This window comes from Haliotis cracherodii, unplaced genomic scaffold (genome assembly GCF_022045235.1).
Source record: "Haliotis cracherodii isolate W230 unplaced genomic scaffold, xgHalCrac1.p SCAF_1, whole genome shotgun sequence".
Classification (NCBI taxonomy): domain Eukaryota; kingdom Metazoa; phylum Mollusca; class Gastropoda; order Lepetellida; family Haliotidae; genus Haliotis; species Haliotis cracherodii.
In genome coordinates, this window is record NW_027266264.1 from 29,020,196 (window position 1) to 29,042,277 (window position 22,082).

The 22,082-nt window shown below is 41.7% G+C and overlaps 2 protein-coding genes across 2 annotated transcripts; both read right to left on the reverse strand.

Moving 5' to 3' along the window:
• Window positions 1–1,865: 1,865 nt before the first annotated feature.
• Window positions 1,866–10,542, reverse strand: LOC139462914 (hillarin-like). The gene is made up of 8 exons (XM_071244548.1): window positions 10,522–10,542; window positions 9,720–9,833; window positions 7,427–7,653; window positions 5,546–6,641; window positions 4,960–5,125; window positions 3,643–3,923; window positions 2,601–2,783; window positions 1,866–1,946 (listed from the first exon to the last, which is right to left on the reverse strand). The coding sequence occupies exons 1-8, from the start codon at window positions 10,540–10,542 to the stop codon at window positions 1,866–1,868; spliced, it is 2,169 nt and encodes a 722-aa protein (XP_071100649.1).
• A 5,479-nt stretch (window positions 10,543–16,021) lies between these two features.
• LOC139462930 (hillarin-like) lies at window positions 16,022–21,868 on the reverse strand. The gene is made up of 8 exons (XM_071244549.1): window positions 21,833–21,868; window positions 21,313–21,420; window positions 20,538–20,764; window positions 19,332–20,433; window positions 18,537–18,702; window positions 17,370–17,650; window positions 16,585–16,770; window positions 16,022–16,141 (listed from the first exon to the last, which is right to left on the reverse strand). The coding sequence occupies exons 1-8, from the start codon at window positions 21,866–21,868 to the stop codon at window positions 16,022–16,024; spliced, it is 2,226 nt and encodes a 741-aa protein (XP_071100650.1).
• Between the last annotated feature and the right edge of the window lie 214 nt (window positions 21,869–22,082).

Consider the following 22,082-nt stretch of genomic DNA (forward strand, 5'->3'; position numbering starts at 1 on the left):
TGAACTTGTTTAGTTATTAAAAACACATTTTTGCATCTGAAAAGTGAAAATCACAACTTACATACTGTTAGAGATGTAACGTGCGCTTTCCGACATTATGCATATTTCGCACACGTTGACACTCACAAGTGATACCCATTATTTAAATACTTAGACTGACATCTTCTTTAGCTTCTGTTGTTTACTAACATATATCATGGTAAACAAATGTGGGGGTCGTCTTCGAGTTTTGATGTTTTTTTCCCAAACACAAAGACATTACCGTGAGCACGTAACACCGGAAATACCAGGTCAACAAATGTGTACTGAATATGCAATTTAATCTTGTAATTACACTGTCTGGTTGTAAAAAGTGTTCATTGTATATCTTATGTTTGTAATCTATAGTGTTAATTGTATTCAAAATTTCATTCAATATTGTTTACATTAGATTGGTCCCCGTTCCCCGTAAGAGTAACTGCCTGAGAGGGGTCACTCATACTTGCCACACAATGTCCTTGATAGATCTCTGACTAGGTAGTATGTTATCAATCCATGTCAGTATGAAAAAGACCCGTGAAGATCCGGGGTAGAATAGGTCTTCAGCAACCCATACTTGCCATAAAAGGCGACTGTGCTTAACGACTAACGGGATCGGGTGGTCAGGCACGCTAACTTGGTTGATGCATGTCATCGATCCCAATTGCGCGGATCGATGCTCATGATGTCAATCACTGGATTGTCTTGTCCAGACTCGATTAATTACAGAACGCCGTCATATAGCTGGAATATTGCTGAGTGCGGCGTTAAACAACAAACAAACAAAACAGTATAGCTCTATATTCTGTACCATCTAATTTGAATGTCTGGCCACACTGTGGTCCTCCAATCAATAGAGTTATATACCCATCTACTCTACAAATATATTTATTGCATGATAATATATATACAACATAATATTGCTTTTCAGCATCAATGCATTTGAAATCAAACACTTTTCCCTGCAGAAGTTTGTATACAAATTATGTAGATTTTTGGGTCCGACACCACTGACCAGAGGGATGTCGGATGCAATTCTCTATTAGAACCTGTACCATAGGATCCAGTGTTTGTTCAGGTGACACTTGTTTTGGCTGTGCATGTGTTTGTCATGGGTGGCAGTGGAGCAGAGTACACTCACCTGGTGTCAATCACTTTTTGATAGTGATCCATAAACACTTGCTCATGATCTAGACGGAAACCTACAACGGACTCAGCTTCTACCAGATAATTCATAGGATTGGGGAAAGAGTTTAATTAAATATGTTAAATTCTGATGTTCCTTAACCCTGACAATCAGTGTATACATGTATATACTAATATAAAAATATATAATATGTCATAGCAACATCTATGTAGAATATACAGATTTAAACATTGTATTCTTGAAGTAAGATCTGACATGCTGAACAATACATTTCACATTGTACACTCATCATTAACACAATATAACAATACAGAAAACAGTATGCCCCTGATCATATACAATGTTATAACAAACACGAAATAATAATGCCAATGGTAGCGTTTGGGATTTATGTCGTACTTTGCTAATTTCCAATTTTGTTTATGCTGAGGAAATCTTACGATTTGGAAAACATGTGGTAGCCTAGTGGTTAAAGCTTTCGCTCGTCGCGCCCGAGATCCGGATTCGATTCCCGACATGGGTACAATGAGTGAAGCCCATTTCTGGTGTCCCCCGCCGTGATATTGCTGGAATATTGCTAAAAGCAGCGTAAAACCATATTCACTCCCTCTTTGAAAGAAGCAGGAGTGAAAGGTGAAGACTGGTTGCAAATACTTGGTGACCAATGACCCTTGTTGGCATCTCAAGTAGCAGGAGGAATTCAAGGCGAAGACTGGTTGCAAATACTTGGTGACGTTTGTGTCCTGGGAATTCCACCATAGCCAGCCACAATGTTCACAGCCTGTGGGAAAATCAACAACTTAACACAGGAAACAATAACACAAACAAGTCATCATTTGTTATTTGTTCTTTGAAAAATAGTCCGTCTGCCTATTAGGAGTTACAAGTCTCTAATTTGAAATTTTGGGCAGCTTAAGGTGTTGGTGTCAAAATCATGACCAAGAGTTTGCATAGCCTATTGGACACTTTATGTTTTCTTTCTTAGGACCATTATAAAATATAAAATCATGTATTATGAATTGAAATGGTTGACTTGACAGTGTCAGTGATAATAGTTGCAACAACAATATTTTAACACATAAATCCTAAACATACACTGTCAGGCATGCACAAAGCAACATCAAGTTATGTGTTTGTTTGTTTGTTTGTTTGTTGTTTAACAACAATATTCGAGCTACATGACGTTGGTCTGTAAATACACGAGTCTGGACCAGACAATCCATTGATTCACATCATGAGCATCGATCCACGCAATTGGATACGATGACATGCATCATTAAAAAGTCATCGAGTCCTGTTGATCCTGTTAATCGCCTCTTACGACAAGCATAGTGGCCCGGATTCTACCCCGGATCTTCACGGTTATCAAGTTATGTGAACAAATACCTTCGTGTGGGTCCTGGCTCACGTTACACGTGTCTCTACGTATACTCACTTCCTGGTAGAGCTTGTGTGCTGGGGGACAAGCCCTAGCTAGTCGCTCGCCCGGAGTTGTGTCCAGCAATCGTTTGGCTTCCATCACTACATCTGGTGGAACATGGTTAGTGGAGTCCTTCAAACGATGTAGCAGCTCGTCTGCCGAGTGTCGCTTCAGTTGGCTAAGAATGTATTTCGGATCCTGAAATCCATAACCACTTACTATGAACACAGTACACAATATACCAATACGTTTGTGCAAAATTTTGCCATATTGTATGACAATCTTCCGTAATCACTCGGAACTACGAAGTCATTGGAATCATGAGCAGAACTTACGTGATGTGTTAACCTATGTATCCACAAACTTGTGTGCTGATGGTTGATAAAGAGGAAGAGACTTTCATACCTATCACAGTTTTTAACCTAACCGACCCGGGAAGATCCGGGTTAGAATAGGTCTTCAGCAACCTATGCTTGCCGTAAAAGGCGACTATGCTTGTTGTACTCGTAAGAGGCGACTAACGGGATTGGGTAGTCATCAGACTCGCTGACTTGGTTGATGCATGTCATCGTATCCCAATTGCATGGATCAATGCTCATGATATCAATCACTGGATTTTCTGGTCCAGACACGAATATTTTCAGACTGCCATCATATAACTCGAATATTGTTGAGTGTGGCGTTAAACAACAAACAAACATACTAGTCATGGTGGCTCTAATTTTTTGGACATGATATATATCTATTTGCTCTACCATGTAGCAGGGGCACGGGAGGCCCAGTAGTCCAAGGCGTACCGCAATTCGCTATGCAGAGTTGCGTCCCTTGGGCACGCCTGAAACCTATGATTGCGGGTTCGAATCCCGGTTCGCCCCGATTGTGTTTATAGGTTTGTCAGCACCATACCCGTGCGCGTGGATTTCACGGAAATGGTAAACAACTAAGACCTCCATCAGTTCGGGCTTTCCTCCCACATTCAGCTGATACGACGTGATATAACCGGAATACTGTTAAAAGCGGCGTTAAACCCAACTCACTCACTCGCTCTACCATGTACCTGTAATGTCCATCTGTTTTCTCCAAGCAGTAGAAACACCGCTGTCAGCACATTTTGAAGTGGTACAGTTAGGTGCCGAATGGCCTTCAATTCCGCAATGGTCCTGTTATTCAACGGTGACACCACCCGAGGATTTGCCTGACGTCGCTGGAGCTCGCTGAGAACCATCTCAGCTTCATGGACATTCGAAGTCAGTCTCTCCGCCACGTCTGATGAATTGGCCCGTCTGATGGCCTTCTTTAGCTCGTCCGTTCGGTTCCTCAGCACGGCCTGTTTCAGCTCTTTGATAAAACATTAGGGTAACACTAATCATTAAAGTGTTTTTAAAAAAAAATGATGGAGATGTTAAAATTCTTTTCGTTGTGAATTATTAAAACAAATGTGTTTGCCCAGAAGTCGCCGTTCGGTCAGCAGAGTCTGATGACCACACAAATCGACCATATAATTCATACCAATGAGTCCATGTAGTCCTATGTACATGTAGACTCCATGGCATACAGACAAATGTGTATCAAGTGATAAAGGTTTGGTTAAAAATCCGCACCACAATCAGTCCTATGTTGGAAAGACCGAAAGTGAGCACGTTATTCCTATTTGTGAAACAATATTATATCAGGTATCAGGTGACAAGGCGTGTCAGGTGTCAGGCGTCAATGCGTGTCAGGTGTCAGGCGTGTCAGGTGACAAGGCGTGTCAGGTGTCAGGTGACAAGGGGTGTCAGTTGTCAGGTGACAAGGCGTGCCAGGTGTCAGGTGTCAGGTGTCATGTGACAAGGCGTGTCAGGTGTCAGGCGTCAGGTGACAAGGCGTGTCAGGTGTCAGGTGACAAGGCGTGTCAGGTGTCAGGTGACAAGGCGTGTCAGGTGTCAGGTGACAAGGCGTGTCAGGTGTCAGGTGACAAGGCGTGTCATGTGTCATGTGTCAGGTGACAAGGCGTGTCAGGTGTCAGGTGTCAGGTGACAAGGCGTGTCAGGTGTCAGGTGTCAGATGACAAGGCGTGTCATGTGTCAGGTGTCAGATGACAAGGCGTGCTAGGTATGATCCTGCTACAGCGTGACGTTACGGCCCTGCATTTGCACAAAGGGTAGAACATGATCTCGAATGACGTCATCATGAACATGCACGTGCAAACTGAGTCACGGCTGTAAGGTCGAAGAGATGTCTTCATGAAAGATACATTATTTAATTTCAGAATGAATTCAATTTTATTGAATTTTATATTATCATACCTACGTTGTTCCGTTGGTATATAACCCAGGACACATTCCCAGCTAATATGCATGTAAGTACATGGTTCGTATGAACTACATGTACTTACGTTCTTTGATCTCTACCGTTTCCAGTGATTGTATGGCTTTAGTGTAGACGCTCACATCCCCCATCTGCATTTGTTTGAACCGTCCAATGTATTTGATGAGATCTTCCTTGTTCGCCTTGCGTGCTGCTTCCAACAATCGTTCACGGACTAGTCTCTCGTCAGTGGGCTGTTGGTACAAAAACAGTAAACATGACAAATTGTACTCACACCTTAACATTGTGGTTTAACATACGTGTAGTCAATGAATAGGAACGACACAATTCTATTGTCATTCTGAATGAATGTGTGGCATTAGTTGTCGTGCATTGTGAGTGAGTGAGTTGGGTTTATCGCCGTTTTTAACAGTATTCCAGTTATATCGGTGAAACCACTTTGGTGAAACCCTTGGGCACTATATGGTGCAGACAAACCTTTACTAAATAGGGTAGACCCGGGATTTGAACCCCAAATCAGAAAATTCTGGCATGCCAAAGGGGGGTTAAAGACAACTGACAACCCTTGACAATCCAACCCCCCCCCCCCCCCCCCCCCCCCAAACTCCCATCCCCCCACCTCCCCAATCAGGAGACAAACTACAGTATATTACCTCTCTGTCGCAATCCAGCCGCTTGTTGGTAGGCCCGGACTCTATAACATAATTTAGGACATTTTTCCTTTCACTCGTGTTTCGAATAGATGTATCAATTTGCAGAGCGTAAGTCCCGATTTCTGGCCTCAGCTTGATTTGTACATGCTGGTTGATGACCGAGACTGAAATATATTGTTTTGTTTCATCTATTGGGAATGTCTCACTCGTCAGACGTGCCCCGACTTTCTGACCCTTCTTGATATTGAAATGAACTGACATGTTTTCATCACGCTTAACAGAGATAATCCCATATTTGTGAGAAATATTCCTGATCCCTGCAGCCTTGGCAGCCGGTCCGGGGCCCCAGTTGATGTCAGGTCTCGGAGGTGGTCTGTAGTTAGCCAAAGTTTCCTTGCATACTATCTTGAAGTCGCAGAGACGGTGTCTTGTAGAGCCTTCCATCAGCCTCAGCCTGTAGACTCCTGTTACTGGAAGATTTAGGGTGAGGTTGATTTCGTCCATATCATTTTTGTTCTCCATAATCACATATCTATCTGCTGATGTGGCTTCTGGGAACTGTCGTTCTTGGTCCTTCTTATAAAACAGTTCATACGTCAGGGTGTGCTTCAGTTTTGATAAGATTGTTACTTTGCACTGTCCCATTTTTGTCGTGATCACACCAGATTGTCTGCCTTTGAATGTGAAACCGTATTCTGTAAACTTCAGTCGAATGTAGGGGCAACCTATAAATCTCTTTTTAGAGAACGGCGTCTTCAAAAGTTGCCATTTCTCCTTTTCTGATCTACACAACATATTTAACTGCTCAGGTTCTATAAAGAAGTAAACATCATCTGCCTTGCTGTTCTGGTGTTTTCCTTCACTTTGTTCAATGTCTTCGCGTACTTGCCCTCCTCTGTGTTCGACCTTTAACCAGCCCCCAGTCTTCCGGCCAACCAGCGAGGTGAAAGCCCACAAGCAATGCACGAACCTCCACGCTCCCTTTATAAACACAGCATTCCAGTGGCTAATGAACCGACTTATGTCCCTGTCTCCGACTTCGTAATCCCCTGCCTTGCAGTTGCCTTGCAGAATCACGCATTCTAAGTTAGCCTCTCTGGAACAGCAAACGTACTTCAAAGTTTGAATAGGATAAACGGCTATACTAATGAATTGGTTAATCTTATGTTACTGTAGTTACTGTCAGTACCAGCGAGTTAAGGGCGGTCGGGCAGCCTAGTGGTTAAAGCGTTGGCTCATCGCGCCAAAGATCTGGGTTCGTTTCCCGACATGGGTACAATGTGTGAAGCCCATTTCTGGTGTCCCCATTTCTGGTGCCCTGATATTGCTGGAATATTGCTGAAAGCGGCGTAAAATCAGACTAACTCACTCACCAGCGAGTTATCTGAACTCGGCCTGGAATTGTCAAACGTACATTTCACAGAGGGAAAATGGAAAAATCAGAACGTATTTGGTGCTGGTACGTCCCCCACGCAATATGCGTCATCCGTCTCTTCTCAATTTTATCTCGAAAGGAGATTGACGTACTCCCACCTTCTCGTACTGTCTAATCTTGAACAATTATCTGCAAAATCCAGACTTTCATGTTTTCTTATCTACCACACATATAGACCGCCTTCGTAGTCTAGGGGATAGAACGCTGGCCGGACAGAGGGAGGTCGGTGGTTCGATTCCCCGGTCGCATCACAACAAAAGACGTTAATGACAGTACTTGTTGCCCTGCCTGACGTTCGGCATTAAGAGCATATAATAAGGACAGGGAGTATGTGTCTTAGTGAGGTCTCAATTTTCAACTTTCGTGGTGTCTCAGTGGTGTAGCGCTATAAACACGGCAACAGTCTGGACAAATACAAGCAGTGTGAACACAGAACTCTCAAATACCTGCAAAGAATGGCAAACAGCACAGCATACAAAGAAGATGTGTCCTTCATACGCTTCAAGTATCCTTTTGGTGAGTAGAGATCTGTGTCGTTCGGGTATTCAGTCTCCATGAGGTTTCGATGACCCATCCAGGAAAAGATGGCTCTGACTTTCTGGACATCAGTGGTGAGACCGTCGGTCAGATGACTCACAAGGGTGGGGAAGTCGCGGAGCTTGTCTTCTGGTATCTGCATGATTTAATCAATATACAGATAAATCCATCAATAACTGAGATAATATGAAACCTTGAGATATGATTAATATATCGGAATATAGTTTGTAACCTTTTTAAAACAGACAATATTTTAGGAAAACCAGTGAGTTTTTGTATTACTTGAGCCAAAAAATATTTCTTTCTGGAACATTCTCATTTCGTTTTCCTCCTTTCCAAAATTTCGATAAGTTGTCAGTCTCTTAGATATATACTCGACTGTCTTAACGAATTACGTACATGCAGTATGCCTTGTTGTGGTTCTTAAGTTGTCAGTGTTCACATATTTTTTCAATGCTAACTGGAACACCTTCATCTACTAACCAGAATTGAAAAATAAAAGCAATTTCGATAATCAACATTATTTATTTCATAGAAAAACGATCTGTTCTTCCCAAGAAGTGATAACATGCAAGATCCCAACGGAAAAGGACAAAGTGTCAGAGTCTATGGAAATGGCGCAGAGGTCTAAACATGTAAGTAAAGGTAAGACGTCACCGAACTGTTCTTTCACTGATGTTGCGTTCCTTGCTACGGGGGCGGTCGGGTAGCCTATTGGTTAAAGCGTTCGCTTGTCACGCCGAAGACCCGGGTTCGATTCACGACATGGGTACAATGTGTGAAGCCCATTTCTGGTGTCCCCCACCGTGATATTGCTGGAATATTGCTAAAAGCGGCGTACAACCATACTCACTCACTCACCCTTGCTACGATTGTGGCATAAGCAGTGTGAATTGCCGTCCAAAACCGATTTCGGAGCTGCCGAATGCTGAATGCTCCCGAATGCTCCCGAATGCTCCCGAACGCTCCCGCCTTGCGATAACCGACACTTCAAGTTGTCATGACTGGGTGTTGCAAACCACCAACGTTGAATAGATGCACGTTGAAACGCCTTGCAACCTGTGTTTGGGATGTTCCAACTTTCATCCTCCATTGATGGTTTCTTACTGCTTCCGTTAGGCGAGTTTTTCTGAGGTGTAATTGAACGCTGCCACTTATATAGGGCCAAGCTGCTCAGCCTGCACGTGCAGCTCAATTTTATCCAAAGTGGTTGTGTTTTGGGGTTCAATTTTGTGATTTTGCCACCAGGTTCTTTAATTTTGTACAAAACAAGGTTTGAACCCACACGCAGGGAATCTATGTTGATAATCGTTCCCTTCATATATCTAACAGACCCGTGAAGATCCGGGATAGAATAGGTCTTCAGCAACCCTTCAGCCGTAAAAGGCGACTGTGCTTGTCGTAAAAAGGCGACTAACGGGATCGGGTGGTCAGGCTCGCTGACTTGGTTGATGCACGGTCATCGATCCCAATTACATGGGTCGATGCTCATGATATTAATCACTGGATTGTCTGGTCCAGACTCGATTATTTACAGACCGCCGTCATATAGCTGGAATATTGCCGAGTGCGGCGTTAAACAACCAACCAACCAACCAACCAAATCATATATCTAACTGACAGGGTGAGGTTCGTGCTTAAAAGGTGATCTTGCCGTAATAACACTATTGTGTTTTTATAGCTGGCTGGTATTTATGTTTATAATCTTCATAAATCTGGTCGCCAATAAATATTTTGACATGCCATAAATCGGTCTGGTTTGTGTGGTTGCCGATCATACAATAAACTTGTCTGTTTAGACGTCGTCAGTCGAACTATCCGTCTATCCTTATTTACCTCCCTATTAACTATCAAAGAACATATAAGGGGTATTTCGTCTTTGTCTTCATTTCGCATTTGACAACAGCGTTATTTGTTTGTTTGTTGTTTAACGCCGCGCTCAGCAATATTCCAGCTATATGACGACGGGCTGTAAATAATCGAGTCTGGACCAGACAATCCAGGGATTGACAACATGTGGATTGAGCATCGATCCACGCAATAGGGACATGCATCAACCTAGTCAGCGAGCCTGACCACCCGACCCCTTTAGTCGCCTCTTACGACAAGCATGGGTTGCTGAAGACCTATTCTACCACGGGACAACGCCATGAACAGTAACAGAGTAAAATATGGTTTATATAACAAACTCCCGTTACATACGTGCTTCACTCGCTCATCTTGGTCCTTGTAATCCTCCACATTGAAAATGTCCCAACTTCTTGTTCTCGGAGGTTGTGGCGGGCTGTAGCCTTTGACGAAGGCAGGGATGACATTCTTTAGAATAAAACAAAATGACTGAACATAATTTTCAACATATTTAGGAACTGTTTGTTGTAGGTAGGGGGATCATGAAAATGTTACTTGTACTTTTTTTAAAGTTGTTATTTAGGTTGAGGGGGGGGGGGGGGGGGGGGGGGGGGGGGCAATACAAAATGTTAGCAAACATAAAATGGGGGGTCGGCAAAATATGATACCAACCTCCGCACTCCTTTCTCTATACTAGTGAAGAAGAAGAAGTCTTTATTTGTACTAAGGCCACTGGCCCATATACAATACATACATCTGAAATAGTGTGGTACATGAAAAAAGGTAATGTCGGGTACAAATTTACAGATTTACAGGCTTTTCATAATTATGTCTTCTTTCATAGCTGTAATACAGGTATTAACATAGTTTTCCAAGTAATTGTTTACACTAAATTACCAGTCCCTGACAAATAATGTATGCTTCCATACGATGCATTTGTCAGAACTATACGTGTTTGGGCTTATCGAAGTGGATACCACCTTGGACCTGTGTTGTCACTTTGTGCTTTCCTCCCACATTAAGCTGACATACGCTGATGTAATTGAACATACCGTAACAATCAGTTCAAGGTGGCGTTAAACCCCTTCCACTCACTCACAGTGCCGCCACTCACACAAAACTAACTGAAATAACGGATCGAGGAAAACTGTCCTACCTTTTTATCTCCTTCCTCCATTACTTTGGCCAATCCTGCGTGGAAACAGTTTTAAACAAACAGTTCACACATTATGGTTACCACAATTGACTTGCTTTTGCATGTGTTTGTGACTGCTTCGCTCATCTGTTCGCGATCACATGGTATCATCACTATTTCATAGTGATTAATAAACACATGCTCATGATATAGTCGGAATCGGACAATCAACTCTGCTTTTAGCAGAATTTTTTATTGAATATTGAAAGAGTTTTTTCGCTTATATGAAGAAAATGACCATTTGGTAAATGTGAGGGAAACGTATATATGTATGATATTAAGATATAACTGAAACCAAACTATCTAATTTATATACATTGTAATAATATGCGGTCAATACATTTGAATGTAATTAAAACAAGAAGAAAAACTACCTAGATCAGCATAAACAGTACTCTCAGTTGTAATAATGGTATTGGGAAGAAAGCATATGGGAATTCATACGCTGTGAAACGCAGCATGCATAATATTTTCTAAACCTGTGTCCAGCAACCAGCTATAAAAGCTAGTGCACACATTGTTTATCTATATTAGGAATGTAAAGTATTGTTTTACTATTCGCGTTTCGGTGTATACGTCAAGGTGAGATTATCACATTGCAATTGATTAAAATAAATCCAGTGAATTATGTGAAAATACTTACGTGCTTTTGGAGATAATTTAGAATGGCGTGTTCATGTGTATCCTTGGTGGGACAATGTTTTCATCGGACCGATTAATGGCAACGCTGACAACTGATACCTCTTCCTGGTTGCACACTGGACAAAAAGACGGATTTTACACCGTTGAAACAAAGTCGGAAACAGAAGGAAATAATGCAATTTCTGGAGGTGCGTGTGATTCCTGATAAGAACTACCTTTGGGAGTAAATGCTATGACCGGATTTTCAGAAAATTTCTCCACACATGAATTCCGAAGTTGAACCTCAGTAAATACTTGATCATAGCGTGTTTCAAACGCATTATCATTCTGTTGTTATTATTTAACCTACTCATGTTAATCTCTTTCATGTATGTAATTGTTGTTGGTATTAATCCTCCACCTACTATATACACTCTGAACCATATTCATTATTCAGCCCTTTTTGACAACGGTATAACGATCTATTATTAAGTTGATATCCTTAAATTGTGTCTACTTTGTCAAGTATAATTTCTTTTCTTTTTCCTTTTCTGAAATATCGATGTAAATATAACTGATTTAGGAGATAATTATATACTTAGTCAGCCAACATGCATATCTAGAAAAACGTCCCCCCTCCCCCTACTCTTTGACGTTTGCGCTATTGCACAAGCTACACATATAGCCTCATGAAACAACATGCGACGGAACACTATTACGCGAAATGCATGCGGTATTGCTATTTTGCAATATGTATGGTTTTGCATAAATTCAGGTCTTTTCTTGACAGAAATATGAGGGCTAGTCAAAATGTTCTGAGCCTAACAAACTGTGGAAGTGTTTTCAATTATAGTTTTCAACATAATCTCCCTGCTTTTCAATGCACTTCTCATATCGATAGTGAAGCTTTTCAATTCCAGTCAGGAAGAAATTTCTGAAGCCACCCCGAAAAACCCATTCACGGCAGCTATAAGGTCATCGTTGTCGTCAGAGCGCTTTCCACGGTGTTCTTTCGGTTTAGGAAATAAGCGGAAATCACTTGGTGCCAGGTATTGAGGGTGAGGAAGCTCCACATCGTCGCACAGCGGCCTTTGCCATTCGAGAGGTGTGAGAAGAGGCATTGTCATGAAGTGGTAGAACTCCATCTATCAGCATTCCTCGCTGCTTATCTTTAATAGAATATCTCAGACGATGAAGCAAATCAGCATAGGGGGCACCGGTAATCGTCTTTTGTCGGAGAAGTGGAATGGTGCCATTCCATGGATTGACGTTTTGACTCGGGATCATAGTATAAGACCCATGTTTCAACACCCGTTTTTGAATTTGACGAAATCCTCCTGAAAGGCTTGATGACTGTTCGGTACTCGATCTTTTCAATTTCTGTGTCCATTTGGACCCCTATCACGTTCAACTGGCTGTCACTAATATACAAACGGACTCAACATACCAAATACACTTGCAATGAACTACTCAAACAATATTTTACATTGACTTGTTCACTTTGTTAAGGCCCACAGTTGAAAGTTAGTCAGACTAGCGCTTAGAACTTTTTGACCAGCCCTCGTATAACGTTCTGCAGTAAATGCATATTAACTTATGTTCTGTACTCTATTAGAGTAGTGTACATTCTTAATTCACACAATTTATGTTTCTATATTAACCCATAAAACAGCTGGGACTGTCTAGGCGAGAGCGTATAGAAAGTAACAACAAAAGTCTAGAGAAAACAGAAGAACAGCACGTGTAACTAAGAATATATTAACTCATGGAAAGTAAAGATATTGTGGTATGTGGCCATGCTTCGTTCCCGACATATTTCTTGTGTAGATAATACATATATTATGTGTGTGCAGTTCCATAGTGAACGGTAGAAGCATAGAAGCAGTGAGAGTGGCTATAACAGCTATACGATCACGACTTTTTGTAAGGACGGGTTACAGTGACAGATCTATTATCGAAATTAATCCAATGGAGTCGTTTTGCTGTTTGTCAATAACAAATGCAGCAAATCTAGAACCAACCTAACTGACACAAACACAAATACTTACCTCAGGACTTATTCAAACAAGACACTGGCTAACTGGGGGAGGGGGGAGGGGGGAGGGGGGCGGGGGGGAGGGGGGGAGATTACCATATTTACACACGTCTGTAGTATATATTCACAGGGACTTGAACATTCTTATATTTCAATATCCACGTTATTATTTTCAAATTGTGCTGCAAAGTGATTCGTATATTTCAAACGTTTGGACCTAGGATTACACGTTCATTTTCAAACATGAACACATTTGTGGGAAACACTGTTCTTTCATGTTGTGTTGTGCAACGGGGACCAGCATTGGACAAGGCGATACTTACCGGGTCGAGTGTATTGATCTGTTATCAAACCCGCTTGCGTGGTACTCCGATATGCAGAATAGCACAGGCATAACATAGATATGTTGCAATGTCACTGTAACAAGTCAACGCAGACCCTGGTAATAATCGTTTAATCTCCTCAGTATTGATATCTTATACTGCTTGACTTACTTTCAAATAGAATACGTAATTCGTGTCTCTTGTTATGTCAAATTTAGAAATGTCCACAACACGTATACCATAAAACTTTTTGAAAGCTTAACAGTTTTTACCATGTCCTTGGAAATTGTAACCCTGATCAAAGAACCTTTGAGTAAGAGTTGGATGACGCTTTTTGAAATGTTCGTAGAAAGAGCATGCTCAGTTGTATCTTAAAAGTTGTGAAATGTAGACACCAGAGGCTTGAGCTGCTGAAAGTTTGCTCGACATAAAAGAAAAGTGGAAGTCAGTCTTCTGGGCTAATTTTTGTCTCTCTGAAATCTTTATGCAAAGATCTAAATATGAAACAGATGAGGAGGTTTCACTGGTCTCTATTTCTAGTTCAGATGGAAGGGAATTGGCAATCAGACCATTGTTGAAACGATATCCGTTCTATCAATAGTAAGTGAGTGAGTAAATGTTGCTTAAAGCCGCATCAGCAATATTCCAGCTATTCGTGGCTATTATATCAATAGACCGGAATCTTAAGTTAAACTTCCTTATCAAATTTATTTATTTGATTTTGGCAATCAGATCAGAAATTCTGATTCATATGCATAAACAAACGGGCGCACAATGTTTGCCCATGGTTACGCCTACCCCTTGTCCAATCCCCATATTTCACACAAATGAGGAACAACGAGGAACTCCAGCATTTCACATGTTGTTTTCTCAGTAAACTTCAGATGACATTTGCTTTCATTTGTAGCAAATTGCCCTGAACCTTTGAATACAGAGATGTATCTATATCTATGGTCACCACGTTTAGTGACAGATGTCCCATAGATCCAGGAATGAACTACCCAATAAGTTTGTCTTGTGAGGTAGTGGTGCGCAAAGTTGAAAAACGAAACGTTTAGACATAACTGAAATCTGAGTTTGTGAGAATAGACATGGTAATTATTCCTCTGGTCTCAAAACATTTCCGAGAATATAAACTTATGTTATATCAGTGGAACAACTACAGTCATTTCAGGTGGTTCATCCCGTCTTTCGATAACAGGTGACTTGGACAGAATGGGTGTATTCCAATTCTCTTTCCTCTTCTCCAGTTTGTGGATTCTATCAATGGTAACATAACGCACTGACAACCCTCCCAGAAAGACAGTCGAACAAATCCTCTTCTCTTCTGGTATATTGTTTTCGCTTCTGCTTCGACAGACTCCATAATGAATTTAAAGTTGTGACCCCAATGGGTAGCTGTCTGTTCACGATATTTGGGCCATATTTCAATAACTGACGAGTGTGTTATGGTCACCTGTGATTATATGACCAACAGGTTGGTAGCATGTTGATGAGTCTTGGTAGCCACAATTAGTGGAATTTACATCATGACCTGTCAAGTCCACGTTTTCCAACACGTATAACTGCACAGCTTGAATGAGACGGTGTTCGTACAGGAAAATGAAACTCGATGGCTTCTAAAATTTGACATGCAGTGGGACATGTAGGAAATTCTTTTTTCTGATAATATTACTTGGTTTAAAGCATCAATTCCCATGTTTACACATGTCAAATTCAGGAACAAGCGGTATTATTTCTGATTTTAGTTGAGTCTATTTCTGATTTGGTCAAAGGATTCAAGCATGATCAAGCAAGAGAACTATATCCTCTTGTTGATACTGATTTCTTTCAATGAAAAAGAGTAATACTATAGTATTGATCCAACTTAGAGCCCAAGTGATTTTTGGAGGGGCAACACACCTGCCAGATCAAAGCAAACAGCACAAGCAACTAAACCGGGATCTTTATTGATTGAAAAAGCCCTATGTAACGGAATAAAGTAAAAATACAATGACATATATTTATATAAACAAGTGATTCATCACGTGTATAAGTAATAAAAAAATACAAACAAAAGAGTCCAGATATTCTATCGCCGTTAAACGACTCTTCAGGTGTAATGAAAACTTTAATTTACATTGTAGTCATATCTTAACAGCGCATGACCCCTAAGGCATTGGAGAATTAGAATACACTACAATAAAACTCAACAGAAATATACTACATGACAATCGACTTGTCAATTTCAACAACTACAATGAAATGAGTAGAAGCTGTTAATTCTCATTTCACTTTGCGACATATACGCAGTACATTGATGCACTGGGAATAAAGTCTGTACTATAATGGTATCGTTCAGCAGTCAGTCAAAATCATTAAGTTTGATGCGCTGAAGTCAATGTGTATTTCTAAAATACTGGGTCATCTGGTGAATTTAAGAATCTTTGTAAATGCTCAATTATAAATTGGATGTCGTTAGAACTGCAGCATGTTAATATGATTAGAGGGTTTTGGTCATAACCGCATCTGTATTGTCCGCCTCCTCGGCTGGTGATGAAGATCCATCGTTATGAATACTAGGTGACCGCGCGCCTGTGTATCTGGCCACGAGGTTCTTGCCCTGAAACGATTGAAACTCACATTGAGTGATTGAGTGAGAAAGGACACTTAGAATGGACTTCAAATATGTACCCATTTTGGGAATCGAACCCGGTTCTTTTGCGTAACTAGAAAACTGATGACCCACCTCCTTTACAACCAATAAAGCTGAATAGGAGCCACTTTTGTGGAAAATTGAATCAGGAAATGTTCCTTGGGCACCGGAACCTCAATTTCAAGCGTTCTATGAAGCGTTACAACCGATAAAGCTGAACAGGAGCCACTTTTGTTGAAAATTGAATCAGGAAATGTTCCTTGGGCACCGGAACCTCAATTTCAAGCGTTCTATGAAGCGGAATATGTTAACCTTGCTGGACAACTGACATTATATTAAAGAGATGAGTGCCATATGTGCGCAGTTGCGTTTGTTGGGGAAAAAGTGAAAGTTAAAAGACATAAATCTACCTTCTGATATACTTTTCCGACTGGAGGGCAGATTCGGGTGACATGGTCTTCCTGATGCCTCTCCAGAAGTCCCTTAGCTTCTTGTACCACTTCCGGGTTGACATCACCAGGCTCGAATCGTTCCAGTCGTGGCAATAACCCATCTGGTCCACTTCTCTTCAGCAGGCCTAGCATGTAGCTACTGTCCTACAACATACATTAAACACATCAGACAGAAAAAAAGACATGGATAATTTATTATGTTTGCCTTGGCCTGTGTTTGTGACGGGTGCCATCGGCGGGGCAGGATACGCTCACCTTTTTGCGAACACCTGGTATCATTACTATTTGATAGTGATTCCATAAACACATGCTCATGATATGTACTGATCACAATTCGATTATGTACTGATCAAGATTCGATTATGTACTGATCAAGTTTCGATCATGTATGACCAAGACTCGATATGTACTAACCGAAGTGATGTAATATCACTGGATATTGCGTTAAACAACAGTCACTCACTATTAAATTACATGAACATGTTACATGAATCACTTACATTTAAATAGAACCTCAGAGGAATCTGAGACAAGTGATAGTCAACATTAAAAACACATTTTATTGTCAGTGATTACATCTGCAATACACCACATAATTGAGGTACTATCATCATTTGTGGATTTTTGTTGTCAAACAGAATGTTAAAATAGACCAAACCACCGCCAAAAACTTGCTCATTAACTGTGTATGGTGAAATATCAGAATAATATAGAATGGACACTTCCACTTCTTTTGCGTTTACCTGTAGGTTGAACCTGTTTTCTCCCAATAGCAGGAATAAAGCAGTGAAAATGTCCTGGAGTGGAACGGTCAGCGTTCTTAAAGCTCTGATCTCGGCAACGTTTCTGTGGGTAACAGCTGACAGATGACGAGGCACAGAGTTGCGGTGGAGGAGGTTGTTCAGGGCCGACTCAGCTCTCTCAACATCAGGTTCCAGCTTCCCCGCGACATCTGAGGTCCGGGCTCGCCTTATCGCTTTCTCCAATTCATCACTTCTCTCCCTCATCAGGGCGAATCTCAGAGCTGTACACACATCGAGAACATGTAAACATATACGTTCTCTGTCACAATGTACAAACACATCTTAGCCTTTAATGTTCTGGACAGTTTGTGTGACCGTCCGTGGAGACATTTAACAAAAATCAGATGCACAGTGTAGCTGTCCTGCCCACTGAAGCTCACTGCGTGTATCTCGTCGAAGTACATATATCATTCGGAAATAATTGTTCTAGGAACATTTTCACACCCTTTAAGACAGCAGAATTTCAGGAAGAGGGATTTCCAGCTACGGGCACAAGTTCATGCCTTCAAAGTATAATTTAAGAGCCTAAAATGGGGATCTGGTGGACAGGACTTTTACTAAGTATTGTGTGTCATCGTTCTCCAACGGTTGGGGACGTTCATCAACTGGTAATATTGATTACAGTACTAAACAAGATAAATCACTACTACACTCTGAATCCCTGGCAGTCTGTACCCAGATAACAGTGCAGTTCGGTTATTCTATTCCATACAAACATCATATACACATTCGCCGTATACGTCAGTACCCTGCTCCTAAAGCGCCAACTCCTAGTAATATTGATAAACACTCCCTACAAAGACCGAACATTTACATGACAGTCCAACTAGTGTCCAAAGGATTTGTTAATATATATAAATTGATAAAGAATATATAATTGCCTCTTATAGAAACAATTTTATTTCCATCGGCGTTTGAGCTAAGTTTTCCATTACGGCTCGATCTCTGAAAACATTTAACTCCTTGTGTATGGTTTTAATGAGCACCCATCTTTGTCATATTTTTAAGTGTCCAGGGGTATTATTACGGTGAATACGGTAAGCCTATTTTATTCCGTTGGTTGAATACTGATGTCGTAAAACTACGGCCAATAGACGAAAAACATACATTCTTTGATTTCGATGCCCTCCAATGTCTGCCTTGCTTTGGTCAGATGTCCCTTGTCCTCAAGCTTCATCTTGTTGAATTTTGCAATGTATTCAATGATGTCGTCTTTTTTTCTCTCCCTCGTTGCCTCCTTCAGCTGTTGTCGGGTTAATCTCTCTGTGGCATTCTAGAAGCAAGCAACACACTGAGTCACGTAACACTGAATTATACAGAAAAGGAATTTGAAACAATGACAAAGATTTGATCAATCTGCAGCCTCATTAAATAAAAGCGACAAAACCATTCCCATAGCCATAAGAAGTCTTTGCTAAAAGGAGACCGCCTCCGTGGTCTAATGGTAGAGCGTCCGCCTGGAGAGCGGAAGGTCCGAGGTTCGATCCCCAGCTGCGTTATACCAAAATACGTTAAAAGATGGTACTTGTTGTAACCCTGTCTGGCGCTCGGCATTAAGGGGCTAAAACAAGGACTGGTCGGCTCGGAGTCAGTATACTGTGTCTGAGTGGGGTATTCATGTTAAACTGCGGCATGGTATCTCCGTGTGCTAGCACTATAAATCGGCATCAGTCCGGACTATAATACAAGCAGCCACACACACACACACATACACGTGCATGCACGTCGCTACATAAGTGCAATAATCTTGGACGCGACGTTAAACACCATTTCACATCACCTTTGCGTAAAGGAGAGTCCGTTGTAGACTCTAACTGTCATAAGCATGACATATGAAGCACTATCAAACACTGAAGATACCAGGTGTTCCCGAAAAGGTGAGCCGGTCATAAACAGTCCTACCTCTCTGTGTCCCACTACTCTCCTGGTGGTCTGGCCTGACTCGATGATGTAGTTGAGAACATTCTTTTGACCCGCACCCTCCTTGTCATTATCAATCACAAGGGCATACTCTCCATCATCGGGCCTCAATCTGATGTTGACGGTACCGTTGTGGAAGGATGTTGAGATGAACTGCTTCATCTTATTGTCAGGGAGACGGACATGCTTGAGACGAGTTTTGATTTTCTGCTTCCCCTTTACGTTGAACGACACTTCGATGTTCTTCCCATCCTTTGATTCAATTATTCCGTCATTGTGAGATATGTTGTATATTCCTTCTGATCGTGCGGTGATACCTGGTCCCCACCCAATAGCTGGGGTCTCTGGTAGGGGTTCACAACCTGCCTTGCGTTGTTCACATATAAGCTGGAAGTCACAGATCCACGCGAACACCTTATCCTTTTTCCTGAACAATGAAAGTTTGTACGTACCTTCTATGGGAAAACGTACTCTAAACTTGACTTCTCCGTCGAGGTTTCTGTTAATCATTGCAACATACCTATCGGAGCCCTGTGCATCTGGAAACTCCTTGCCGGGGTCTTTCTTGTAAAACAATGTATACTTAAACTGGCCCTTCCACTTCTGTGCTCGGAGGATAACGTCGCACTCCCCCATGTGAGATCTGATGGTTCCTTCTTGTCCGGATCTGAAGGAGAAACCAGTTTCTGTGAATGCTGGTCTGAGGAAAGGCAGCGCCATAAAGCGTTTCAAAGAAATGGGAGATCGCAGAAGCTGCCAGGGGTCTTGCTCTGGGCGACAGAAATAGATGAACACATCTGGATCCACAAGAAAGTAGCTGTCACTGAAGTCAGCAACGTGCTTCCTCTCACCATCACTCGCCTGAACATCTTCTGTTACTCTCTTCCCATCTTCCTCGACTTTTATCCAACCGGCCACGTTTCCACCGACAACTGATATGAAGGCCCAGTTGCAGTGTACAAACCTCCATCCTTCCGCAACATAAACAGCGTTCCATGTACTGTATCCTGTCTCTTTGTCTCCCACCTCGTACTTGCCGGCCTTTGCACGCCCGTTCAGAATTACACAAGGGATTTCGGCCTCTCTGAAACGTATAGTTTTTAGTTTATATGGATTACACAGAACTTAAACCAGCCTGTTATTTACCATAAAACTCATGCTTTTTGCAAACTTATCTATAAGGCCTACCTGCATAGGATAGTAAATAGTTTAACATAGAGTGATGTATCTTCCTGAATTCCTTTTAGGAAAGCTCTGGGGGTATATGGATCTGTTGCATCCGGGTACTTAGCGTCCAGAACGTTCTGGTTTCCAAGCCAGGAGAAGATGGCCCACACCTTCTGAACATCTGTTGTCAGACCGTCGGTGAGATGGCCCACTAGGGTGGGGAAGTCACACAGCTTCTCATCTGGTATCTGTGTACAACACAAACGTGCGTTAAACAACACATGCTGGTAATATAGTTGGAATCGTACAATGAACACTGCCTTTACCAGGAATCTCTTATGATTATGGAAAGGTTTTTGTCACTTTTAGTTGTAAAAGGCGACTAACGGGATCGGGTGGTCAGGCTCGCTGACTTGGTTGATGCATGTCATCGATCCCAATTGCGTGGATCGATGCTCATGATGTCAATCACTGGATTATCTGGTCCAGACTCGATTATTTTACAGACCGCCGTCATATAGCTGGAATATTGCTGAGTGCGGCGTTAAACAACAAACAAACAAACACTTCTAGTGACGTCAATTTCAATATCTGTAATTCGTTTGTTAAATTAACTTACTAACGAAAAAGTCGTGACGGATCGTACATAACTGGCTTTTGGCAACCCATCACTGGATATTAGTATCAATAGTTAGAATGGTATTTCGAGTTTGATATGATATGTAAACAGTAATCACATTCAGGTGATAGTGGATTTTACAGATTCATATGAATTGTTTACAGTTCGTTATACAACCTCAATTACGTCATCTGTGAAATCCTCAGGGTCAAACACGTCCTGTTTCCTTTGTATGGGCGGCACCGGGCGAGGGTAGTCCTTCACTAGATATGGGACGTCTTTGTCCTTGAAGAAAAATATCATGATATCAGGTATAGATACTTCTAAATGCATTCAATTGCCTTCGTAATGCCGTAAACTACCTCCATAGCGTAGAGTTATAGCGGAAGGTCGGTGGTTCAATTCCTTATCGCCTCATGCCAAAATACGTTAATATTGTACTTGTTGTCACCCTGCCTGGCGTTTGGCATTAGGGATATAAAACAAGGACTGGTCGGCTCGGAGTAAGTATAATATGTGTCAGGCGGCCACACACAAACACACACAACACACAGAGACGCACGAACACAGGCACCTAGGGACACACAGACACATTCAAATACACACACACACACACACACACACACACACACACACACACACACACACACACACACACACGCACGCACACACATAGACATCGTACATAGTGACGTACCTGTTGCCTGGCAACGACATCTCCCCCGTCGTCCATTGCTCTTCCCCTCCTCCTGCGGAGATATTCGAAACTGACAAGATTTCGACATTTTAAACAAGGCATGGACATTGTCAACCGTTGTCCTGGATGAAATCGACAACATCTTTCACCGGTAATACTATAGTGATTCATTGCAATACACAAGCTGCTCTGTTAATCTATTTCAACAAACCTACAGGGGCCATGTTCCCCATGCCAACCCCATCTTAAA